The 23,813-nt window shown below is 41.3% G+C and overlaps 1 protein-coding gene across 2 annotated transcripts in view; it reads right to left on the bottom strand.

The window, feature by feature from the left end:
- The window catches only part of cd2ap (CD2-associated protein), an 86,914-nt gene that overhangs the window by 52,711 nt on the left and 10,390 nt on the right, over positions 1-23,813 (bottom strand). For both annotated transcript variants that reach the window (XM_074616268.1, XM_074616267.1), the window contains exons 2-4: positions 13,993-14,150; positions 2,774-2,951; positions 551-651 (exon numbers count right to left, since the gene is read on the bottom strand). In XM_074616268.1, coding sequence (XP_074472369.1) covers positions 551-651; positions 2,774-2,951; positions 13,993-14,150 — 437 coding nt within the window. The remainder of the gene's footprint in view (positions 1-550; positions 652-2,773; positions 2,952-13,992; positions 14,151-23,813) is intronic.

Genomic DNA, 23,813 nt, shown 5'->3' with positions numbered 1-23,813 from the left:
GAACCCATTTACATTCACTGATCTGGAGGTCAGAGGTCAAGGGGACCCCTTTGAAAATGGCCATGACAGTTTTTCCTCGCCAAGTTTGGCGCGTTATTTAACCTCCTTCGCTACAAGATATTATTATCGTGTTAACTTTAACAGCCCTACAATTTTTATATTGTAATACGCACATTATTTTTCAAAGGCCTTCACACACACATTTCCCTTTAACCTATTATTAGCACTTCTTGCTGCATACAGGATTAACTCACAGTCCTGTCTTACTTGTTCTGACTTGCCTGCACTGTAACTCTGTTAACAGTTGGTGTATCTTCACTAAATACATCCCCTTGGTTGTAATATTACACCTGAAGCCTGCCGTCTTGTTTATCCTAAACACCCAAAAGGTCACCAATTCAAAAGGGCCAAGGCGGATATCACAGGAAATGCCATTTCCTGCTTTCCTCAACCTTTCCAAAAAGAAAGCCGATCACAGATGGTGAACTTAATACAAATTGGGGGTAGATATATTTGACATCTATGAAGTCGATGCATGCGTTATAAGTACCTCTTCAACGATCTCAACGAGGTCTCCGATTTTCAGCTCCAGCTCGTCTTCGTTCTGCGGCTGATAGTCAAACAGAACCTTGCACTGCCTCTTCTTGGGCTCTGTGAGAGGCGGGTTCAAAGAAAAAAACACCAGTTAGTCAACCAACCTGTTGCGTGGCCTCACATGTGCATGTGCCAGTCTGTGTTTTTATCAAATGGGGATGAGCCGCGGCTGCGGGCACGCCACTGGCATGTCTCCGTCTCCTCTAGAATGTCAGAGTGTGAAGGGGTGGGTGGGGGGGTGAGAACTGGAACAGGTGAGAAAGTAAGCAAGCAAGCAAGGTGCAGATCCAGGAAGTGGGAGGGCAGTCAAAGGGCCTCTGGGACTTATTTCTGCAAGGTGATCCTGTGACACACCCTGCTGAACAAGCAGCAAGAGCTGCACACAGGAAATGTAACAACCAAAGAAGAAATAGCGCTGACGTGAATGTGTGAGGACAAGCACAAGACGCTGCATCCAAGCTGAAGACAAAGGGTTTGCTACTAGGGCATTTTTGCGGTAATCGCGGTATTAAAAACATGAAAATAGTAATATCGTGTAAATAATCCAGCCACGATATATCGTGTTTGATTCACTTTAGCTCTTGGTTTAGCCATTCCTCTTTTGTGTTCTTCCCGCACGCAGTAAATAAAAGCTTGTCGCAGACATGACGTCAAACACGAGCGCCACAAACGGACTATAAAGTAAACACACCACGAGCGAGCGCACGTCTGGTCTTCGTGATTCTGTCAAAAATGAGGACGAATGAAAAGGAGATGTTGTTTTAATATCAAAAACACATCTATGCTACTTGTTACTAGGCTCGCAGACGGTTTAAGAAATATTTGAATTTTATTTTTAAAACATATTTGACTAAATCTACACCCCTCTTTGAGAAAGTCTAGCATAGATGGATATACAGTAACTGCTTCAGTTCCCCGTCGGAAAGGGCTGTCAGAAATGTCTTGTTAACAGCGACACCTGTGGCCGTTAAGTCAACGAAAGTCAGCGTCCTGTTGCTCGCACTTGTGCTCGCTCTACATAGACATGAACGAGCATCGCTCAAAACAGTGATGAGACACACGTCAGCTAAAAGCACAATATCACTCTATATTTCAGCTGCTTGGCAGTAATGTTAGCTGACCAGACGAAGGTCTCTCCATGAATCAGTGCTGATACTGCGTTGTCCTGCTTCAGACTCCCGTCTTCTACAGTGTGTAGTGTGCGCGCATGCACGTGAGAGGTGGAGCTAGAGAGAACACCGGGACACCGACCTGATTTATACGTGTAAGAAGTTACAAACAGTCCCTTTAACTAAGGCTAACTAAGGGGAAGCAAAGGGAAGGAAATAACAAAATAAATAAATGAGCAAGGAACATAATTAATTATAATAATAATAATAACAATTAGAACAATAATAACAGTTATAACAACGATAGAGTCGAGGGGGGGCGCAGCGTCAGGGACCTCCGGAACAGGTCAGCAGGGTCAGTCCGGCAGGGTTAACCAGGTTATTGCTTCATTTTGTACTTATTGATTTGAAGTTGTATTGGTGCATATATTAATTTCCTATACATATACACACGTACATTATTTATTTTTTTTGTTTTGACTGATTGGCCCAATCAGAAAGGGCTGTCTGATGGCAAGGTATAGCGGTGAAAATATTCTGCTTCTCCAAACTGGGGGCGTGCCGACCGCCATCTACTGTAGGTAATACACTGATTATAGATAAGTACCTTGTACAACCCCATTTCAAAACACCCAAACTATCCCTTTAATATATGTGTTAGACCTGTTTCAGAATAGCTCTACATACTATTTCATGCTCTTTCACTGGCCATATTATACCGTATATCATTTCAAATGTGGCGACAGAAATGCATCGGCAGGCTTTAACAGTGCTGTTGTGTTTGCAGTTGCATTTTCCCCTGAAGTTGAGCTCTGTGCTTGGGAATCCTCACTAAACGTGTCATTCTGAAAGGATAGGAACATAGTAACTGTAGCGAGGTGGGAGAAGACAAAGACACCCATGATAGGATCTTAGAGCAAGACCGGACACGGTGTTGGTATGCCAAAGGACACATGAGCGCACACACAGCAGGTGAAGTAATATTTGCAAATATGTGCTAACCATGTCCCACTCTGGTAAACCAAACTCTGACAATTATTTACAGGTGTTATTATTCCACAGCGTCTTACTCTTTGCAGCCGCCGGTGGCTGAGGCAGGAAGCCGCCGGTCGGGATGCCGATGGTGCTCATCCTCTGAACCAGGTTGGCCACGTTTCCTGCACTCTTCTCTCTCCTCTGAGGCTGAGAGGCCTCCTCTTTTGGCTCAGTCTTTGTTTCCTTGACCTCTTTGGATTCCTTCTTCAATTCCTAAAAAAAAACAAAAAAAAAAAAAACACAGACACACAGCAATAAGTGGGAAGCATTGTTTTTGACCAATCTGTTGCTGCATTAAAAAAAGATTTACACTTGAACTGCATTTCTTGTTAATTTGAAGATTTTTTTTTACCAAGTTGCTGGTGTAAGATTTATTATTTTAATAATAAAAAAAAAATAATAATAATGAAAATAATAAAAATGTATATCTATGTATTTATTTGTTACATTTTGTTTTACAAAGTTAGGAAAGCCCAGGTATCTGTATCGGTATATCGGGTCTGAAAAAGTTGGATCAGTGCATCCATACCAAACAATAATATTATTTCCATATTTATACAGGAGATTTGATGAGATTTGATTTAGATAACGGGCAATATTTTTCATCAAAATAAAAATTCCTCTGACAAAATTATTTTGAAAATTTTGAAGAAATAAGTGGATTTTTTTATTTTGAAGACTACGTTCTAGCAGACAAAGGGGAAATTTATGCTCACTGTTGCAGCCGTGTTTTTGATATGCATTAAAGGTCCCATATTATAAAAAAGCCGAGATTTTCATGATTTTTTTATTATAAAGCAGGCTTAAGTCCTATATAAATACTGTGAAAGTATCGAAACGCTCAATCCACAGGGAAATACACACAGCCCGTATTCAGAAATTCTGCATTTGAAACAAGCCGTCAGGATTTCTGTCCATTTGTGATGTCACAAATATACAATATTTAGACCTTTTACACAATTTTAAATGTGAACATTCTAAGTGTGTCCCAGTTTATTCCTGTTGCAGTGTATGTGAATGTCATCAACTGACAGGAAGTACACATGGACCCAAGCTGTTGCCTAGCAACGCAATTATGTTGCAATTCCGTCGAAATGCGCTAAAATGGAGCGTTTTTCAGAGGGTAAATACAGGTATATTCAGGCTGACAGTATGAGGAAAATAAAGTTTTTTTGAACATTACAGCATGTAAACATGTTCTAGTAGAAACACAAAATACAAGTATGAACCTGAAAATGAGCATGATATGGGACCTTTAACATAGCTCTGAAGATGGCTCCGTGCTGAAACACGTAAGAGTATGTCTATTGTGATGTGAGCCGATTAAACAAGTGAAATGTTAGTATTTTGTCCTCCTTGGTTTTGAAATCTGGGATGTGCTAGCCCATCACATTTTTATGCATTAACATATATCACATCTACCAAAATATAAGTGAGTTTAAAAAAACCTACATGTGTGGGACACCAGGGACACTGGGGACAGTGGCACACTATAGGTCAGTGAGGTAGAGGTTAAAGGAGGAGCACTGCCCTACAGAGAGAGTTGTGACTAGGGCGGTAGACATTTACACAACACCAAGTAAATCTTCTCAGAGAGCACCACAGTGGCGGGTCTGGTAGGATGGATGCTTTAAAAGAATAACTTCAATTTAGAATCTTAAACATTTGTCTTCAGCTGGTGAATGTGTAAATTTGCGCGTAGTTTGTTTGGTAGCAGATGAAAGTTAGAATGTTCTGTTTTCAGCAGACAGCCAGTGGTGTGATTCAATTCCTAAACCACTGGCCATAAACCTACTATCCTAGCACCAACCTTAAACCCCCAAATTAACCCATTACAGAGGTGAGGATATATACACACTGCGTCAGTAGACTGTAACTTGACACCACAAAATATCCCCAAAAGATCCCTGGACTGCAGCCAAAACACACAGTTGTGGTCATCCAGACCACTTCTGGATGTGGTCTGGGAAACTACACCACAAACACTATGCATCTCCATTCTACATGCAGGAGATAATACGTGCACAAAAATGCACAGGCAGCTGAGATAGCAACAGTGTTGTGAAACAGGGCTGGTTGGATGGGAAAGGGGGGACGTGTGGAACAATGTGCAGCAGTTTCACGTAATTGAAACGTGTGTGACGATTCTGCATTCTGGTGAGCTAAAGAGACACAAAATACACCATAACTATGGCAACGTGCTCAGTGTGGCATTGTGCTAGTTACAGCCCACGTATGCTAAATGTAGCTATTGCTAATGATCCCGATGACGTCACAGAGCAGCTGCCACATTCTCTCAGCCTGGGGGGAAACTCCCTGACGACAGCACAAAGTCCACATCACACCTTCACTAAACACTGTCAGGAGGACACAGACTGGAGACACTAGTACATTCTGTGCACATCAGTCCAGTTTCTATACTAACCCATGGATGTATAAAGAAGAAACGGACACAGCGTTGGAAGCAGGGAGCCCCGTTCATTCCTGTGAAAGTTGCTCAGTGGAGCATGAAACCGAAAAAGTTTGACTTCCGAGTAGGGGTGGGCGATACATCGAATATAGTCGATGTATCGCGGCTTGTCCCAAACGCGGTGTATAAAATGACTATATCGTGAACATCGACTACAAATTGTAATATTTTTAAGCCCCTCCGCTGGCATGAGACTCGCTTTGGCATTTCCTTCTCTTCCTCTCTCCTTCGGCTCCCTCCTACACATACGTCACAGACTCCGCTCCCATCCAGACCTCTCTCCTGGGCGAGTGTGTGTGACGTATTCGGCCGGTGTGTTTTTGTATTTGGAGGGAAGCAGCGGGGAGAAAAAGCCCGGAGCTCGGAGAAAGCAAAAGAACTGAAGCGGCAAAGCGAGTACGGTAGAGAGAACACGACCAAAGCAACCAGAACCAGCAGAGAAGCAAATGACTCTGGCTTCCTCGCTTTCCAAAGCAATCCCATATGACAAAAAAAGTGCAAAATGCAAAGAAATCACAGCCGGTGTAAACAACTACATCGCAACGCCGGTTAGCGTAGTGGATAAGCCCGGATTCGAAACACTAATTAAGACACTTAAAACACCAAAATATGAACTGCCTGGTCGCAAATTTTTTGCGGAGAAAGCTTTACCAGAGTTCTACATTTCAGTGAGAGAAAAGTTGTCCAACCAGCTAACAGAGGTGACCCACCACTCCACAACTACCGATCTGAACGTCCAGCTAACAGAACCAAAGCTGTGAGCCTGAATAAGTGGACCAGACTGCTTTGGCCACAAGCTGCACCTTGCGATTGGTGAGTCTTTCTACACTAGTGGGAAAATAATCATTTTTATTATCAGCAATGTTATAACAGCTTACTAGTAAACATAACAATAAGTTACTTTACACTTAATACACGCCATTAAAACCCTTGTGTGTTATGTATTTATCAAAATACATAAAGCATGTATTGCCAGATAACTATTTGGTTAAAGTGAATACTGTTGGACACTGCTTTGTTAAATTTAACTTGTGATTTCCCCTTTTTTTGCAGGCAAGATTTAAATAGTTCCAACGGAAACCACTGATGAATATAAACAAGAAGGAGACATATGCTGCAGGGATTACAAGAATCATCATATCGGTGTGATTGTATGCATCAAAGGGTTAAAGCGGAGCATTTATGAAGTGCTTAGAGGATATTTGAAAATATCGCGATATATATATCGTGTATCGCGATATTGCCTTAAAATATTGCAATATTATTTTTAGGCCATATCGCCCAGCTCTACTTGCAGCTGCACTTTTTTTTATTATTTTCTAATAAAAGCTGTATGTATTTGACATTAATCGTTGTTTACTTGTTTATATCCATAATTAATTTATCCCTGATTCCCTTACAAGAAAAACTTAGAGGAATCCTGACCTGCTCTGTCCAGTATCACATATTTATTTCACAGTCACACTGACTGAATTTCTGGCAAAAAAAAATGACTGTATCGGTTTCAAATCGTTGAATCGTATCGTATCATATCGCTCTAGATGAGCCAAATATTGTCCTGAATCGTATCAGAACAATGGAAATCGGATTGTTGCAAAAACGCATCGTTACACCCCTAACAATCCATATGACTAAATTGATCCATATAAATAAGAAAGCAAAACAGGAACCTTTCTTCTAATTCTATGTAGCCTTTCTTGTTCTTTATCGACTCGGCAGTCTGGCCTCTCAAAACAAGCCTGTTAAGAGGAAACCCAGAAGCAATGTTTGGGTGTCATCACACTTTTAAGGACCAAACCACGCTAATGGTGTGACTGACACAATGACCTCAAACATATCCTGCAATCCTCAGACATGTCTGCTGCTCGGTCAGTATAGACTGAAGTCAAAAAGATGACAGAGTCTTTGACGTCAATGGGCTCCCAGACCTACAAACAGGCCCAGCGAGTCAGTATCTTACTTTTTAAATCTCAAAACAAACTTGGTATATAAAGAAATGATCATGATTATTACTCGAACAAACATAAAACAAAGAGGGATTGGACGGGTGCTCACCAGTTTCCAGCTGTTCAAAATAAGAAATGTCCCACTGGGAGCTCAGAGCAGTAGCAATTAAATGTGTGTGTGTGTGTGTGTGTAGCTGGGCAATGACCCAGTTCACCCGTCCACTTCCTGGTTCGCACACGCTGACTTTGCAATTCCACTGGAGAGGAAAGTTTAGCTGTGTTTGTGTTTGTGTGTGTGTGTGTGTGTGTTTGTGTGTGTGTGTGTGTGTGTGTGTGTGTGTGTGTGTGTGTGTGTGTGTGTGTGTGTGTGTGTGTGTGTGTGTATAGCAGGCACTGAGACAGAGAAGAGAGGGGAAAGCAACAGAATGAGAGTACAGTAACATCACAGTTAAGACCCGATCTGCTACAGAGGCAGAGGCAGACTAAAGTTAACAGCTTCAGACTGCAGAACCACCGAGAGAGAGACAGCTGGCAGAGCAGTGTGAAGAGAGAAAAGTGTAAGGCTGTATTCGAAAACCACCTTATGCATACTACTGAGGAACACAGTATGCAGTATACAGTACATACTGCGTTCCTCAGTAGTATGCAGTATGAAACAGTTAAAGCGATGTATTTTGCAGTATGCTAGACGAGGCTTTAGCCTTTAAAAAAGCTCTTAAAATGCTGGACAAAAAAACAAACTTGTATCACTAGTACAGTATTATCAAAAAAATACAACGTATACTACAATACTACAGCACCACCACCCCTTAAACTATTTATTCTAACAGCTCATAGGGAAGATGAACAGGATCATCAGCGAGAGGAGACTGTAACTGCTTTTTCAGTTACAGCAACTAAACAGTGGACTGATCTCCCTCCAGATATTAGAGTCATGTTAAAAAGGGTCATGTTGACTCAGCAGGAATCTCTCTAACCCGTCAGAGGCTGCTCTTTCCCTCTCCTCTTCCCTCTCCTCTCCTCTTCCCTCTCCTCTTCTCTCTCCTCTTCCCTCTCCTCTTCCCTCTCCTCTTCCCTCTTCTCTCTCCTCGCCACTTCCTGCTGCTCTGCAAGGCCTATTGAAGGAGGCTGTGTCACGTGTCATATCTTTGGGGTACAACACATGCGCAGTAAAATCTGGTCAGCACTCGCCGAAATTGAGCCAATCGCAACGCACGACCGCAGCTTCAGTTACACTGCGCATGTGTCATACCCCAAGACCCGTGTTCCGCCCGTGTCCCAGCCTCCTTCAACAGGCCTTGCTGCTCTGTAGCCGCTCTGTGAGCATCACTGGCCGGCTCTAGAGCGAGTTACGCCCACGGGCGTGATATTTAAACAAGCTATCCTTCGACAAGGAAATAAAAGCCTCTCGTCTACAGACCGGTCTCTAGAGAGAGCTCCAGCCAGCTCATAGCAGGGTCTGTGAGCGTGACCGCCCGGCTGGCTGGCGAGGTAGCGACCCCGGCAGGCGCTATAGCTAGCTGTCACGGCAATTTGTGGAGCTTCTCAACTCGGAAAACGTCGGAGCAAATGTTCGATTCGCCATTTAATATCGCAAAACTGTTAATATTCAAAATCTACACGGTTGATTTCTCGCCTTAAACATTTTCAGACGTGAATTTAGTGATGAAATAGCTACGAAAAATATTTTTTAAAAAAGAGCCGTTTTTGGCTGCTGTTGTTCTAACCGTAGCCTGTAACGTTCCAGCACTTTGCATTGTGGGATACAGTAGGCAAGGCAGAGTGGGCCGACGCAGAGAGATTTTTTCCAAATCAGTACGACATCCGGGTATTATTGGCATTCTGTAGATTTAGCTTTTGATCCATGCTACATGCTACATTTTGACCAAATCAGTACGTACTACTAGTATAGTATGAGGTTTTGAATACAGCCTAAAATAATTGTGAACACTGAATAATTACTTCCACGAATCTGCGTATACTTCATTGACACTGCTGAAGAGTAAAAACTGAGATCACACATCACCACGTATATCTACACGCTCAACCTACAAACTGTTTTCACACATCTGGGGTATTGATTAGATCATCATCTCTTCATTCCAGCATACTCCACTAACAAAAAAGGACCTTTCTGTGTATATTCTTTCGTCTTCCATGACATGCTTGACAAGTCTTATGGTCGAAGTAGTGAACATGGCCGACACGATAGAAAAATTAATTTACTTAAGAGTAAATTGGGAGTCTTTATGTGTGTTTTAGTACTTGGACTGGTAGATCTCCATGGGGACACGAGTATCAGCTTGGCAGTTTTACAGCATCATAATCACCACGAGTGGATCAACAATGATCCCCGTAATGACTTCATCTAATGAAAATCGACTTCCATCACCGACAGGGGAGGTACATAAAGGGGAGGAGAGGGCACTGCGTTATTAGAAAAATCTTAATTAAAGTTGGATATTGAACCTCAATACTTATTTGGTAGATGAGATTAAAATAAATTGGCCGATATCAGCTGATATTGGCTTATTGCAGATGTACCACAGGTGTCGCGAGAATCGATGCTTCGATGCCAAAATTCTGAGAATGTGACGGTACTCATTTTTCCACAGCACCACAGGTACCAAGGGGTCAGGACTTGAGACTAACGACGTCCCAGCGTCCCGGGGACGATAGAAAATGTCCCTGACAATGCTACATTGTGACAACAAATCAGTGTTGAAATCAGCAGGAGCTAGTTAACGTTAGCTGTTAGCAGCTGGTGGACAGCACAGTCAGTCCTGCTTATGGAGGACGGAACCTGCCAAAATCAAAAATAAATGACAAAAATAAATAAATGACTCAATATATTAATGTCATTGAATGTCACAAAATAACATAAAAAATGTATGAAGCCATTAATTAATTGATAAAATGTGACAAATTGATATTTCTGTTTTAATTCTCTTCTTTGTTTATTTATCTTTGTATTAATTCCCTTATTCAATTAACTCTTCTTTTTAATTTTCTTTTTTATTTATTTATGCATTTATTTGTATTCATTTTTAAATTTATTCATTTATTTTTGCATTTATTTTGTTATTGATGTATATATTTCTGAAAATATTTTTTATTTATGTATATATATATATATTTGTATTTATTTTTAAATGTATTTATTTATTTCTGCATTTATGTTTATATATTAATTAATTATCTTTTAATTAATTAAATATATTTTTTATTTCTTATTTATTTTATATTTATTTTGAAATGTTTGCATTTACTATATTTATTTATTTTTGCATGATTTTCCCTTTGCATTTCATCCCTTATTTGTTTCCCTAAACTTTTTTATTTCTGTATTCTTTTCTTTATACATTTATTTTTACATTTCTGCCTCATTATGCAAATGAGGGTGCTTTCACATTTTATCAATTAATCAATGGCTACATTTATTTTCAATATTATTTTTGCTACATTTAATGACATTTATTTATTCATGTATTTATTTATGTTAACGGAGGTTACATTGCAGTTACATTATGAGGAGTTACATTATGATGCGTTAGGGCTCTATTCAGTAAAAAAAAAAAGAGTAGTAGGCGTAAAGTAAATGATGCACTGTAAGTATTTTTTCATTTACATGAGTTTTAGGGGCTCAATTTGAAGCCTAAAGCTAACTCACTGACATTATACTTCCTGTTTATAATGGGAACTGTAGTTCCAAAGAATGTCCCATCAACATGGTTCTTATATTCACACAGTCAGATGAGATATTACACACCCAGAAACACTTGGACCAGCATAAACGATGGAAAATGGATGGTTTTACACCCGAGGAAATACACACAGACCTGAAATCAAACCTGTTTCTCCAAAACCCCCATATATGTACTTGATTCCTATAATCACACACACATTTCTACCTTGAGGACAATCTTGCACTGATTAGGACAAGGACACTTCAACAACAAGATTCATTCATGTCAATTAATCCTAAATGGTGAAGTACTTCTTACCATCTCCCCCCCAGACATGTTTCATGTCCCCTGATCGCTCGGCTACAACACCAATTAAAGGGAAGCAGGAACAAGACAACGTCTCAGGCGACAGCACGTTGTCGGGAGCAAAGTTCAGCAAGCCAGCAGGCTCTTTAGAGGATTAACTAGCCGTGCTCAGTGACTGGGCCAGGCTCTTTAGCAGATTACCTATCTCACTACGTGGGATTACAGAATGGGAAAACACAGGAGAGAGAGATGGGAGAGGGAAGTGAGGGTCGGATAAAGAAGACAAGAGAGATGAAGATAAGCAGACTGCACCGCGGTGACTCATTTCACGGTGCATTAGCTGTGTAAATATCTGGCACAGAAAACACTGATTTCACAGTAGATCTCTCAGGTGCATCAAGTTATAACAGGACTCAGCTCTACCAAAACCACTACAGATACCATGTATCTACTGGTCTACAGCTGCACAGTTAGCTGTGTGTGATCATCAGCTGCAAACTGAGTTTCCTAATTTGATTTAAATAGGAATTTTCACAGCACACCAGCAGCAATTTTTAGCGCCTGATTTTAATTTACCATAAGAACCCAGTCATGCCACCATTTACTGTAGGTCAGCTACAGTTCACTCAGAAGTCAGTTGATTTAAATGTAGGATAATAGATTAGATTCACTAAAGAAAACAAAAGATATCCAGGCAAAGTAATCAACTTTGGTGACATGAATTTGTGTCATCAACACAAGCAAGAATACTTAAAGTTAGGCATTGACCTTGAATGGTTAAGGCTAGGCGTTGCACTCCAATGGTTAAGGTTAGACGTTGACTTTGTCCCTAGAAGTTTATGATTCTACTTTTTACCATGGTCTAGTGTTAAAAAAGTTAACAAAAATCGCATTAAATCGTAATATTGAATCGTAATACTTAATGAATAGCAATACACATCAAATCAGCACCTAAGTTTTGAGATAGTATCAAATCGGGAGATAGGCGTATCATCTCAGTCCTAGTTTTGATATAGTTTTGCTGTCGTTAAAAGTGACTCCCATTTACTTCAATTCATCAAGACTTTTCTTCGTCATTTTGTCGTTCGAGTATTCCTTTAAAGAACTGTCGTGACTAAAGCCGGCTAACGTAACCACTTTTCATTTAGGTTACTTTTTGACTGAAAGTAACCTTTTTGTGTATGTTGTAATAACTTGATTTTCACGATGTACACATTTCACACATTATACAAAAACAAAAATTTGAATTAATTCAATCTATCGCCCAGCTCTACTTTGATTAGTAAAGTGTGTAGCAAAATGTTTTATACTAAAAGCATTAAAATCCTTATCCAACAATCCTTATTGTGGATGACAAATCACAAGGAAGACAATCATGTAGCCCTGTGTTAATCTAAAATCAGATGTTTCTTAACCACAAAAAACAAAAGGTTCTTCCCGATAACAGAATTAACCGCAGCGACAAAGAGGATTCATTATTCCAGCAGCATCAAACTGCACTAACCCATGCTTTCAGTCCAGTGTTATCAGTAGCTTGTAAGTCAAGGGCACAAACACAGGGTCCATTTAGTGCTGCTTATAAATAGTCCACGGTTGTTTTATCAAATCTGATATCAATAAAGGCTGGACTACAACCTCTGACTTACTTTTTGCGATCAATCAACTCACGTCCTTCATCCAATCAAAAGCAAAACAACCACAGTTCTAACAGCCTCTTCATGTCTGCACACAGGTTTGTTCAGACACTTTTGTAGTTTGTAGTAATTTACAATTACACAAAGTCCAATGTCGCATTCACACCGAGAGCGAAGCAACAACTTTTCTTTCTGCCAATTTCCGCCATCAACCATGGAAGAAATAACCACTGTTGCTGCTTTGTACATTTTATGGGAGGTCCCAGAGATGTCGGAAAACCAAACTGCCGTTGTGTCTGGGTTCATAACATCACCCGGCGGCGAGCTGTATTCACATACAGTGCCATTGCACGGACTGTATCTCTAGCAAGCCACACGTCACTACTGAGGTATGAACCCGAAATAAACAGACTGTGCTGTGATTTAACTGCAATAAACGGATCAAAATGATGCCGAAATAACTACATAATGATGCCGATTCATAAAAAGCCTGAATTCATGTTTTGTCAGGTCTGTCCGCAAGATGACAAGCAAACAACTTTTAAAATGCTCATTTTCTGAATGGAGTTTGGATCGATCAGTGCCAGGCTATGCTAACATTGTAGCTGCTCCAACAACATAACGTCATCTAGGCATAAATACAGCAGCGACGTTGTTGTAAACTAATCAAAAGGATGCCGAAATAACTACATAATGATGCTGATTCGTCAAAAGCCTGAATTCATGTTTTGTCAGGTCTGTCCGCAAGACGACAAGCAAACAACTTTTAAAATGCTCGTTTTCTGAACGGAGTTCGGATCGATCGGTGCCAGGCTATGCAGTTGCACCATCAACACTCAAGATGAAGTCGTCTCGGCATAAATACGGCAGCGACGTTGTTGTTTATACCATAGACAGTCTGTGGTTTATACACATACATTCATACACAAAGTTTCATCCGGTCTCTGTACAGATATGATGTAGGCCTACTATCGTAGCTCTGGGTCACCACATCTGCTGTAGCATGTGACCAACGCAGACCGCCACGGTCCAACGATGCTCGCAGTTTCAACAGGATTCTCTCTGATGGAACGACAGCAAAACTTCGTTCCAACCTTGAAAAACCTCAGAGGAAGTGCAAGGTCAGCTCTAGAGTGTAAACAAGCAAACTCTATTATAACTCCAGAGCAATATTCTAAAAATTAACGTAAACTAAACGGTCTCCCCTCTCACCTTGACAAAGTTGTCGGGGAAGAGGCCCCTTTTCCCGTTGAGGTCTCCCTCCATCCAGCCATCCTCCTCGATGTACCGCACGTTCTTGATGATGTTGCCCGGTCGCAGGGTCAGCTCGTCATCGTGGAGCGCCTCATACTCGTACTCCACCACCACCTCTGCTCGAGGAGACAGGGAGAGGGAGGAAATAGGACAGAGGAAAGGAAAAGGAAGGGGGAAGAAAGAGAGGAAGCCAATACAAGGGGGGGGGGGGGGGGGACAAGGAGGAGTAAATAGAAGGAGGGGACAGTCACAGGAAGGGCATGAGGGTCAGAGGGACAAGATGAGGAAGTTTAGGGAAAGAAAGGGTTTGAAGGGGTGAGAAGAGAAACAATAACACACAGAAATTAACTAAATATCAAAGTGGCATATTAAAATAACAATATAGCACATGATAGCACATGATTGTCCATAGTTGATCGCAATTAATCGCTTATTAATCACATTTTATTATCTGTTCAAAATGAACCTTAAAAGGGAGATTTGTCAAGTATTTAATACTTTTATCAACATGGGAGTGGGCAAATATGCTGCTTTATGCAAATTGAGACAGATTTGTCAGATATTGTCCAGAAACCCTCACAGGTACTGCATTTAGCTCAAATCATTACATGGCAAACTGCAGCCCAACAGGCAACAACAGCTGTCAGTGTGTCAGTGTGCTGACTTGACTATGACTTGCCCCCAAACTGCATGCGATTATCATAAAGTGGGCATGTCTGTAAAGGGGAGACTCGTGGGTACCCATAGAACCTATTTACATTCACATATCTGAAGGTCAGAGGTCAAGGGACCTCTTTGAAAATGGCCATGCCAGTTTTTCCTCGCCAACATTAGGCGTAAATTTGGAGCGTTATTTAACGTCCTTTCCGACGAACTAGTATGACATGGTTGGTACCACTGGATTCCTCAGGTTTTTCTAGTTTCATATGATGCCAGTATCTTCACTCTCCAGTAACTCCACATTCAGGTGATGCATAAAGCATTTGAATAGTGATTTGGAGGTCAAACACCATGGCAACGGTCGAAGCCTTGAAGTTTTCAGTCATCCCTAGTTTTAATGCCACTAATTTCTTAACGCAACGCGATTTTTAGGTTGTAGCGGGCTCAGTTTTACAGCTGGAGTGAAGATACTGTCATCACATGACTAGAAAAACTTAAAGAATCCATAGGTACCATGCCATATTAGCTTGTCGGGAAGGAGGTTAAATAACGCTCCAAACTTACGCCAAACTTTGGCGAGAAAAAAAACTGTCATGGCCGTTTTCAAATGGGTCCCTTGACCTCTGACCTCCAGATATGTGAATGTAAATGGGTTCTATGGGTACCAACAACTCTCCCCTTTAAAGACATGCCCACTTTATGATGATCACATGCAGTTTGGGGCAAGTCATAGTCAAGTCAGCACACTGACACACTGACAGCTGTTGTTGCCTGTTGGGCTGCAGTTTGTCATGTTATGATCTGAGCATATTGTTTTATGCTAAATGCAGTACCTGTGAGGGTTTCTGGACAATATCTATCATTGTTTTGTGTTGATAATTGATTTCCAATAATAAATATATACATATATTTGCATAAAGCAAGCATTTTTGCCCACTCCCATGTTGATAAGAGTGTTAAATACTTGAAAAATCTCCCTTTAAGGTACATTTTGAACAGATAAAAAATGTGCAATTCTATATTAATTCAATATTTGAATCGATTGACAGCCCTATTTATTATTATACACCGTTACACCCCTATGGAAAATATCTCCTGTTGGGAGGATGCGAAGAAACAGTCAAAACAATAAATCTACATAGAAAAACATAGTCGACACAGTCTACAGATCATGCAGACAGGTATTTCAAGTATCCGTGTTTAATCTTCAGACTGGTTAAAGTACATATTGTGCTCACAAAAACAACAAATAGTGAGTGAGTGAGTGAGTGAGTGAGAGTGAGAGTGAGAGTGAGAGAGAGAGAGAGAGAGAGAGAGGCGAGGGAGTTGGACAGGCTCTGCCCGACTGCTTCTAGTGCAGCAGGTTGAGCAGCATCTAAAAATATGCGGGCTGCAGGGGACTAACTGGTAGTGAGGTATGTTACTACGGGGTATGGCCCTTTAACACGTGATTCACAGCATAAGAGACTCGACTGGCTTCACACCAAACACACAGCCAAAACAAAAACATGAAGGGTGCACTGCAAACTGTGCGTGTCTCTCTCTAACACACAAACACTCACCTGGGCAGAGTCATCGGTCAAGCGATACAAGATTAACTGCTGTTGAACTTGGCCGTTTCCACTGTGTGGCTCTGACATCACCAACCTTGGCCCAAACACTACAGCACAGCCTGGGCCAACATCCAAGGTGAAATTGGCCGCGGCCAATGATCTCAGAGCAGCTTTCCCCCCCCTCTCTACATCAAACACTCTGAAAAGAGGCTAAGAGGAGCAGCGGTTCCTGCTTCAGCCTAGCTGCCTGCTGTGTCTTACTGCTGACGGACCAAACAAACTAACAGGGTTGTCTGCAGTAAGAGGCAAGAGGGCCAAACACACACAATTAAGGGGTGTGACGATACTTTTTTACAACGATACGATTTCCATGGTTCCGATACGATTCTGGGACGATATTTGGCTCATCTAGAGCGATGCGATGCGATTCAATGATTTGAAATCGATACAGTAACTTTTTTGCCAAAAATTCAGTCATTGTGACTGTGAAATAAATAGCTTATACTGGACAGAGCAGGTCAGGATTCCTCAAAGTTTTTCTTGTAAGGGAATCAGGGATAAATTAATGATGGATATAAACAAATAAACACAACAATTAATGGCAAATACATACACCTTTTATTAGAAAATAATAAAAAAAAGGGCAACTGCAGGACCTGCTGATTCAGTTCTCAAGATACAAAGCAGTGCAATATTTAACACAAAAATATAACTTCTATTCAAGTTAAATGAACAGTGGTTTAACCTGCTGCTTCTGTTTTCTCATTTTCAATACAAACGGTAGAGCAATAATACAGAGATCAACCAATCAAACAGCTAACACTAATCATTCCTACACAAGCGCTGTTTAAATAATCTGCTGAGAGTAATCAAGTAGTCCACCGACAGTGTTGAGTTGGGCTCTTTTCATACATGAAAACATCTGGAAAAACATTTTAAAACTCTGTTTTTTAACTATTTCTGTTTTTTTACTTTACTCCTGTGATAATTGGCCTCGCGGACCGTCTGCTCTCCGGTTGGATACGTGAGGCTGATGCTGCGTGATGCACATAGATATCATGACGGGGAAAGGAAAGTAATTTTCTCTGAATGAAAATACGACAGCACACGGGGAAAGAGCCGGTGGGTGAAGCCGCCCCTCGTCAAGTGGACTGAAAGCGCCTGCTCACGTAATGCACCCAAAATGAAACTCCGTCGACCGGTTCCTCAGCACCGCAGAGCCAGCAGCTCATGCAGAACCGGTGCCTGTCTCCCTTACACGCCGCTACCGGGTGCGAGAGCGAGGAGTCCGGTCCTCCGTACGTCCGCATGTACGCCATGGATGCGTGCTCGCGCTGCAGAGGGCGGAGCTGGCAAGCTCTAACATTGTAGCTTCTCCATCTAGGAATGAATACGGCAGCAACAACGTCAGCGATGACAGAGGGAATATCTCAATGCTGAGAAACTTTCGCGAAGTATGTATATATTGTTACACACCACTTATATGATGAATGCTTTTGATACACATGCTTTAATAAAAAGCTGAAATACTTTTAACCTTGTATACTGTATATCATGCTAATACCTTTTCACCTTGTATCAAATGTATAATATACTGACTAGCGAATGTCATTTGCTTCATTATAAGTTGTCTTTTAATCAAACATTAAGATATAAGGTGGAAAAACACTGTTCACAAAACATTATCGACATGACCAGTGACTATTTGTGTAACAATTTAGCCACAAATTCACATACACATACATGAAGAATCCCACCTCAGTCACTCCCACCATGGAAGCAGGATCATAAACTTCATTCGGTTTGGTGGAGACCAGGCAGATATTATGGACCAGGCAGTGAAACCACTTCATGTACTGCCAGGCGAGGCGAGTAAAACTCTCTCTTTCTCTCAGTCTCTGTCAGTAATGAGTCCAGCTGCTGTCCAGTGGGTTCTAGCTACTCCCTTTCCTACCAGCACTGTAGATCAACTGTAAGGAAGACTACATTTAAGCTTATAAAGTAGTCAACTGTGAGCGGTACACTGCGGCCGACAGTCTAGACACACAAAAAGTGCAGAAAAAAAACACACACAGCAACAAGCTGAGCAGTACACAAATAAACCGCTCAGCCAAGGGCCCACAGACAGTAATTTGGGACTATCTGTCCGTGTAACCACAGGAAGAGATATGGTCCTCTGTAGTAAACAAAACAAAGAGGCAGCAGCGCTGACGGACAGAGTCGTACTCCGCTGAGTTAACAGGACATCTTCCAGATGACTGGATGTGTAAAGCAGAGGGACTTTCTGCAACCACACAGATTACAGCGCCTCAGCAACCACACTAACACACCCTGCCTGAGGAACGCAGGACCAGTCAGCTCACTATCACCTAAATTACCTCCGAGCACACTGACTTCTACATTCTGTTTGGGAATTTTTGCCCACTTAGCCTGTCTTATCCTGAAGACGCCGATAACATAGTGTTACTTAAATTATTGTTATTGTGGTCGTCAGTAGGGGGTGGGGATAACCAGAGACCCTACGATACGATACTTTATTGCGATTTTAAACATTTTCAGATATGCTGAGTATTGGAGCGTTATTTAGCGTTCTGCCCGACAAGCTAACATGAAATGGTTGGTACAAAAGGATTCCTTATATGATGCCAGGATCTTCACTTTAGCTTTAAGACAGTATAGCGGCCGGCCCGTGGGCGCGCCGTCATATTTTTAAAAGGTTAATAGTTTATATAATAAATAGGGCTGTCAAAGTTAACATGATAACGCACTTTGTTTTAACACCAGTAATTTATTTAACGCAATTGATCTTTCGGAGGTTGTAGTGGGGCTCACTTTTAAAGCTAGGGTAAAGATACTGGTATCATAAGAAACTAGAAAACCTAAGGGATCCATTGGTCGCGAAGGAGGTTAAATAACGCTCCAAACTTACGCTAAATTTTGGCGAGGAAAAACTGGCATGGCCATTTTCAAAGGGGTCCCTTGACCTCTGACCTCCAGATATGTGAATGTAAACGGGTTCTATGGGTACCCACGAGTCTCCCCTTTACAGACATGCCTACTTTATGATAATCACATGCAGTTTGGGGCAAGTCATAGTCAAATAGCTGCAGTTTGCCATGTGATGATTTGAGCATTTTTTTTATGCTAAATGCAGTACCTGTGAGGGTTTCTGGAAAATATCTGTCATTGTTTTGTGTTGTTAATCGATTTCCAATAAGAAATATATACATACATTTGCATAAAGCAGCATATTTCTCCCGTGTTGATAAGAGTATTAAATACTTGACAAATCTCCCTTTAAGGGACATTTTGAACAGAAAAAAAATTACGCCTGTCTATCGATAAAATATTGCCACGCAAAATATCACAATACCATGCTGTATTGATTTCCCCCCACCCCTAGTTGTCAGTGGAGAAAAAGCAACTAAAAATCCTCAAACTGTAAACTCTTTGAGGATTTTTTCTTTAATTTACTATTAATTTTGTTTTAATTAATGCGTTATGAAAACAGCTCAACAAAACACAAAACAGAAATCACATTAAGGACATGATGTGACGTAAAACTGATGCCAAGACAACTGAAATTGACATTTTTCCCTGATAAAGTCAAACCTAAAGGTAAAAAAGTCAAGTTGCTTGCCACCTGCTGATTTAAGTTGAGAAAAATGTCTCATCTTTATTTGTGTGAGGTCAAGCAAGACACATGAACTCTGATGGTCACTTCTCTAGTAGTCAGGCATTTTGTTTCCCCACAAACTGTGGCTGCTGCTGCTGAATGAGTGCAGTGAGTGATGGGTGTTGGCCTGTCAAATACCAGCATTGGGGGCAGTGGACAAAGTCTACTTGGTTTGTTCCTCAGAGGAAATGCCTTTCTAAATACATTAAAACGCAGCCAAAAAACGAACAGCGTACAGGTGGTTTGTGTGCATGTGTGTGTAGCAGCGAGAGCAAACTTCCTGCCGGTCAGGCAGCGACGGGGGGTAGGGGGTCGGGGGATTCTGGCCAAAATAGTTTGATTGACTTTTCATGAGAAATGAAAGTGAAGACAAGCCCACCAACAGCATCATCAACAACAAAGTAACCTGGACGAAAACTATCCAAGGTCAAATCACATGAGGGGCCTCCAATCAGAGTTCACCCTGAGGTTTTCACGCATGTTGGAGAATTGCTTTGTTCATCCGGTGCAGGCCGCTGTCCCAGGAGCAGCTCCATTGTGATATTCATACTGGCCAAGAATTAAGCTTTTTCCGATAGTAAAAAAAGTAGGGATGCACCGATACCAATACCAGTATCGGGTATGGGTCCGATACCGTGCTCATGTACTCGTACTTGCAAAACGGCTCCGATACAGCGGCACCGATACCACTTTACGGCAGCGTGACGTTAACCTCACGTTAACCTCTCGTCACCATCTTTCAGGTCCTATCGCACGCGCTCACGCCAACGGTGCAGGCGAGATGGGCCGGTGGTGCGCCCGACCCAGCAGGGCCGTCACTTTCATTGCGCCACGGGGTTTTGCTTGCACCCTCTGACTCGTGCGTGCGTTAGACTCCTTGGTCCGTTTTTCAAGACGGGTCGGGTGGGTTGCAGACATTGCCGCAGACCCCTGGTGCCTTTTAGGTGGGCCGAGCCCCGCCCTGGGGGCACGACGTGGCTGTCCTAATTTGCGCCGCGAATCACACATATCATGTTTGTCAATTTGAAAGATCGAAAGAATGGTATCGGTGCCGTTTTGCGAGAACGAGTACGAGTATATGGGCACAGAATCGGACCCGATACTGGTATCTGTGCATCCCTATACGGCACCAACGCTAGTCAGCTAGCTAACTTGGTTGTGTTCCACACACAAATGTAACTTTATCTTACCGGATGTGTTTTATCCAGCGACTCCAGGTCTTTTTATCAGCCGGGAAGAGAAAGAATGATCAGACCCGTTGCTGGTGTGAGTTCAACCCAGTAGGAAACACACAGACATCGTAGCTTCAGAGACAGACGTCACTTAGGTGACATTTGGGTGTGTCGTCTTTCTAATTACGCAGTTTTCACAGTTTGATACTTCAACAGGTTTATAACAAACTAAGAGTTTCTTGACTTACAAAATTATGTTTTAAATTGACAAACATCATATGTGTGATTCTTGGCGCAATTCAAACGGGATCCAAAAAAATATTTGACTCTCACATTCAACTACCGTTCATATTTTTTTCTGAAATAAGGTCTCAAAAAGTGACTGTTTGTCTTATCTCACAGTTTGTAGGCTTCATTGGCGGTCCAGATACCCAAATGTGTAAGTGAGTATTTCATTTCATTGCTAACTGGCTTGCATGCTTGTCTCCCTGGCTACGTTTGTGTTAATGGGTCGGTGTGGATGTGGGTCAGCAGGTCTGCTATAGTCATTCATGACCTACATGATGTCAGACTGTACTACAGTACAATATGATCCTGTTACTGGTGTCACGCATGCAGACCACTGAAAAGCAGTCACGGATGTGAATTTAGCTATATCATGTTTTTTCTTTAATTCCAGTCTAATCTGAACAATATAAGATTATATCCACAGCTTTCTAAAACAACAAGCAGCAGCCACAAACGCAGAAATGGGTCATAAAGCCAAGAGCCAAAAGCACATCCCATTAAATGGTGTGCCATCAAGCAAATGATGAGTAGAGCGAGAGTCAAAACCCTGTACAAGAATGAGATGAGAAATACATAACCGAGGGAACCCCCCTGGAGTCTTCTGGCAACACTGTCAGGAGGTTTCATTGACATCTTAAAAATATTTGACTTCATATTTTCTGACATTATTGATAGTCAGGGTCTGAAATTAACTTTTTTTCACTGTCTGCCACTCAGAAATTGTATCTGCCACTCTTGAAATCTCTGCGCTTAATGAAGGAATAACATTTGAAATGTGGTGTCATTCAATGTTAGTTATATTTAACACAAAAACACTGGGGACATAATGATCAAATGTTTTTTATGCACAATGTTTAACCTTACAGATTAAATTGTGTTCTATTTTCTGAGCGTTTTCTTACTTTTAGACTAGTCGAATAGTCTAAGTTTTAACTTCCGTTTAACCATCAGGGAAATTAGTCCTTAGGAACATCCCTTATTATTGAAGATGTGTCCTGAGTAATCATGTAACAATCATTTGCATAATATCGAATGCACATGGCACTGGACACAGCCTACACCTCTGGACAACAGTTGCTCTTTCTATAACCGCTAGTTTTGAGCACAGAGTGAAATAATAATAATGGGAACAAAGTTCAAGACTTGTAAAACGTGTTGATAAGTTCCTTTGGCTTACCGCTTCTACAAACCACACTGCCAAGTTACTTCCTGACAGATTGTTTGGCAATGCCCACAGGTTTACGGACAGAAAAGGAAACTAATGGAAACGGAAGTTTACTGTCTTTGTTGTCAACCCTGTCTTCAACAAACTGACTTTCCCATACAACTAAACTGCATCCTCAATTACGTTTGAAGGGAATCCTATTTTCTCCCTGAAACTAGGACGCACTTTTAAACGGTTTTAAACAGATGGTTAATGTTGTAAATTGAAACAAAATAAAACAGAAAACACAACAAAACTACTTGGTTAGTTTTGGCAACGAAACTACTTGGTTAGGTTTAGTAAAAGTAAAAACACATCATGATTAAATTAAGTAAACGTTGACGGGGCACAAACAGCGGTCTCCTGGGCTAAAGTTCTGGGTTAGTTTGACCCAACCACCACCCCAACCTCCTACTCCTCCATACACAAACTTCTGCGCTCTTATCAATACAAAAAGATTTGTGATACGTCAAAAACAAACGTAATCCGGGACAAAATATGGCCAATATATGTGATATGGGCAATGTCTGCTATCACGGTATATGTAATTTTATATCACAGTAACTGTATATATCACAATATAGTAATTGTTCTGTAAAATCAATTAAGAAATTAAAATAGCCATACTGTCCTTCATAACATTTGATTATTTTCTTCTTATATATTTGGAACTTCCATACAAACAAAGGCAACTGCTCTCCTCCTCCATATCTGCCCAACTCACATTACCTTGCGAGGAAGCTGGATTCTCGATCTTGTGTGAATCGAGAAATTCACACGAGAGTTGCTATCGCGGTGGAAATGGTATTAGTAAATCTCAACCAGTGGACACATTTCTACGCCATATCTCCCAACCCTAGAAGTGGGAGTTAAAAGACTAGCGAGAGATTACAATACAAAGAAGGCGTGAAAAAAAAAAAACACGCACCAGGAGCTATCTTTCTCATTAACAGTGGCTTGATACCTCAGGCCTAGGGGAGTGGCGGCTGAGGATTCCTGACATTTTTGCTGCAGGGGAGAGAGATGACAATCAAAAGCTAAAAAGGAGTCATTCCAAAGCAGCACTTTGGGCTGACACATGTTCACTGTGTGCTTGCATGCACCATTTCCTCTGCAGACGCACACTCCGTCCACAACTTGCTGCCCAGTTGTGATAGTAGTTCCACGAGAAAAGCAAAGAAATAAATGTATTGGAAGTGGATCTTGGATTATTCTCATCACAGAGT

This window comes from Sebastes fasciatus, chromosome 18 (genome assembly GCF_043250625.1).
Source record: "Sebastes fasciatus isolate fSebFas1 chromosome 18, fSebFas1.pri, whole genome shotgun sequence".
NCBI classification, from domain to species: Eukaryota; Metazoa; Chordata; class Actinopteri; order Perciformes; family Sebastidae; genus Sebastes; species Sebastes fasciatus.
The sequence above is the reverse complement of the archived record's forward strand: the minus strand, read 5'-3'. Positions and strand labels throughout refer to the sequence as shown.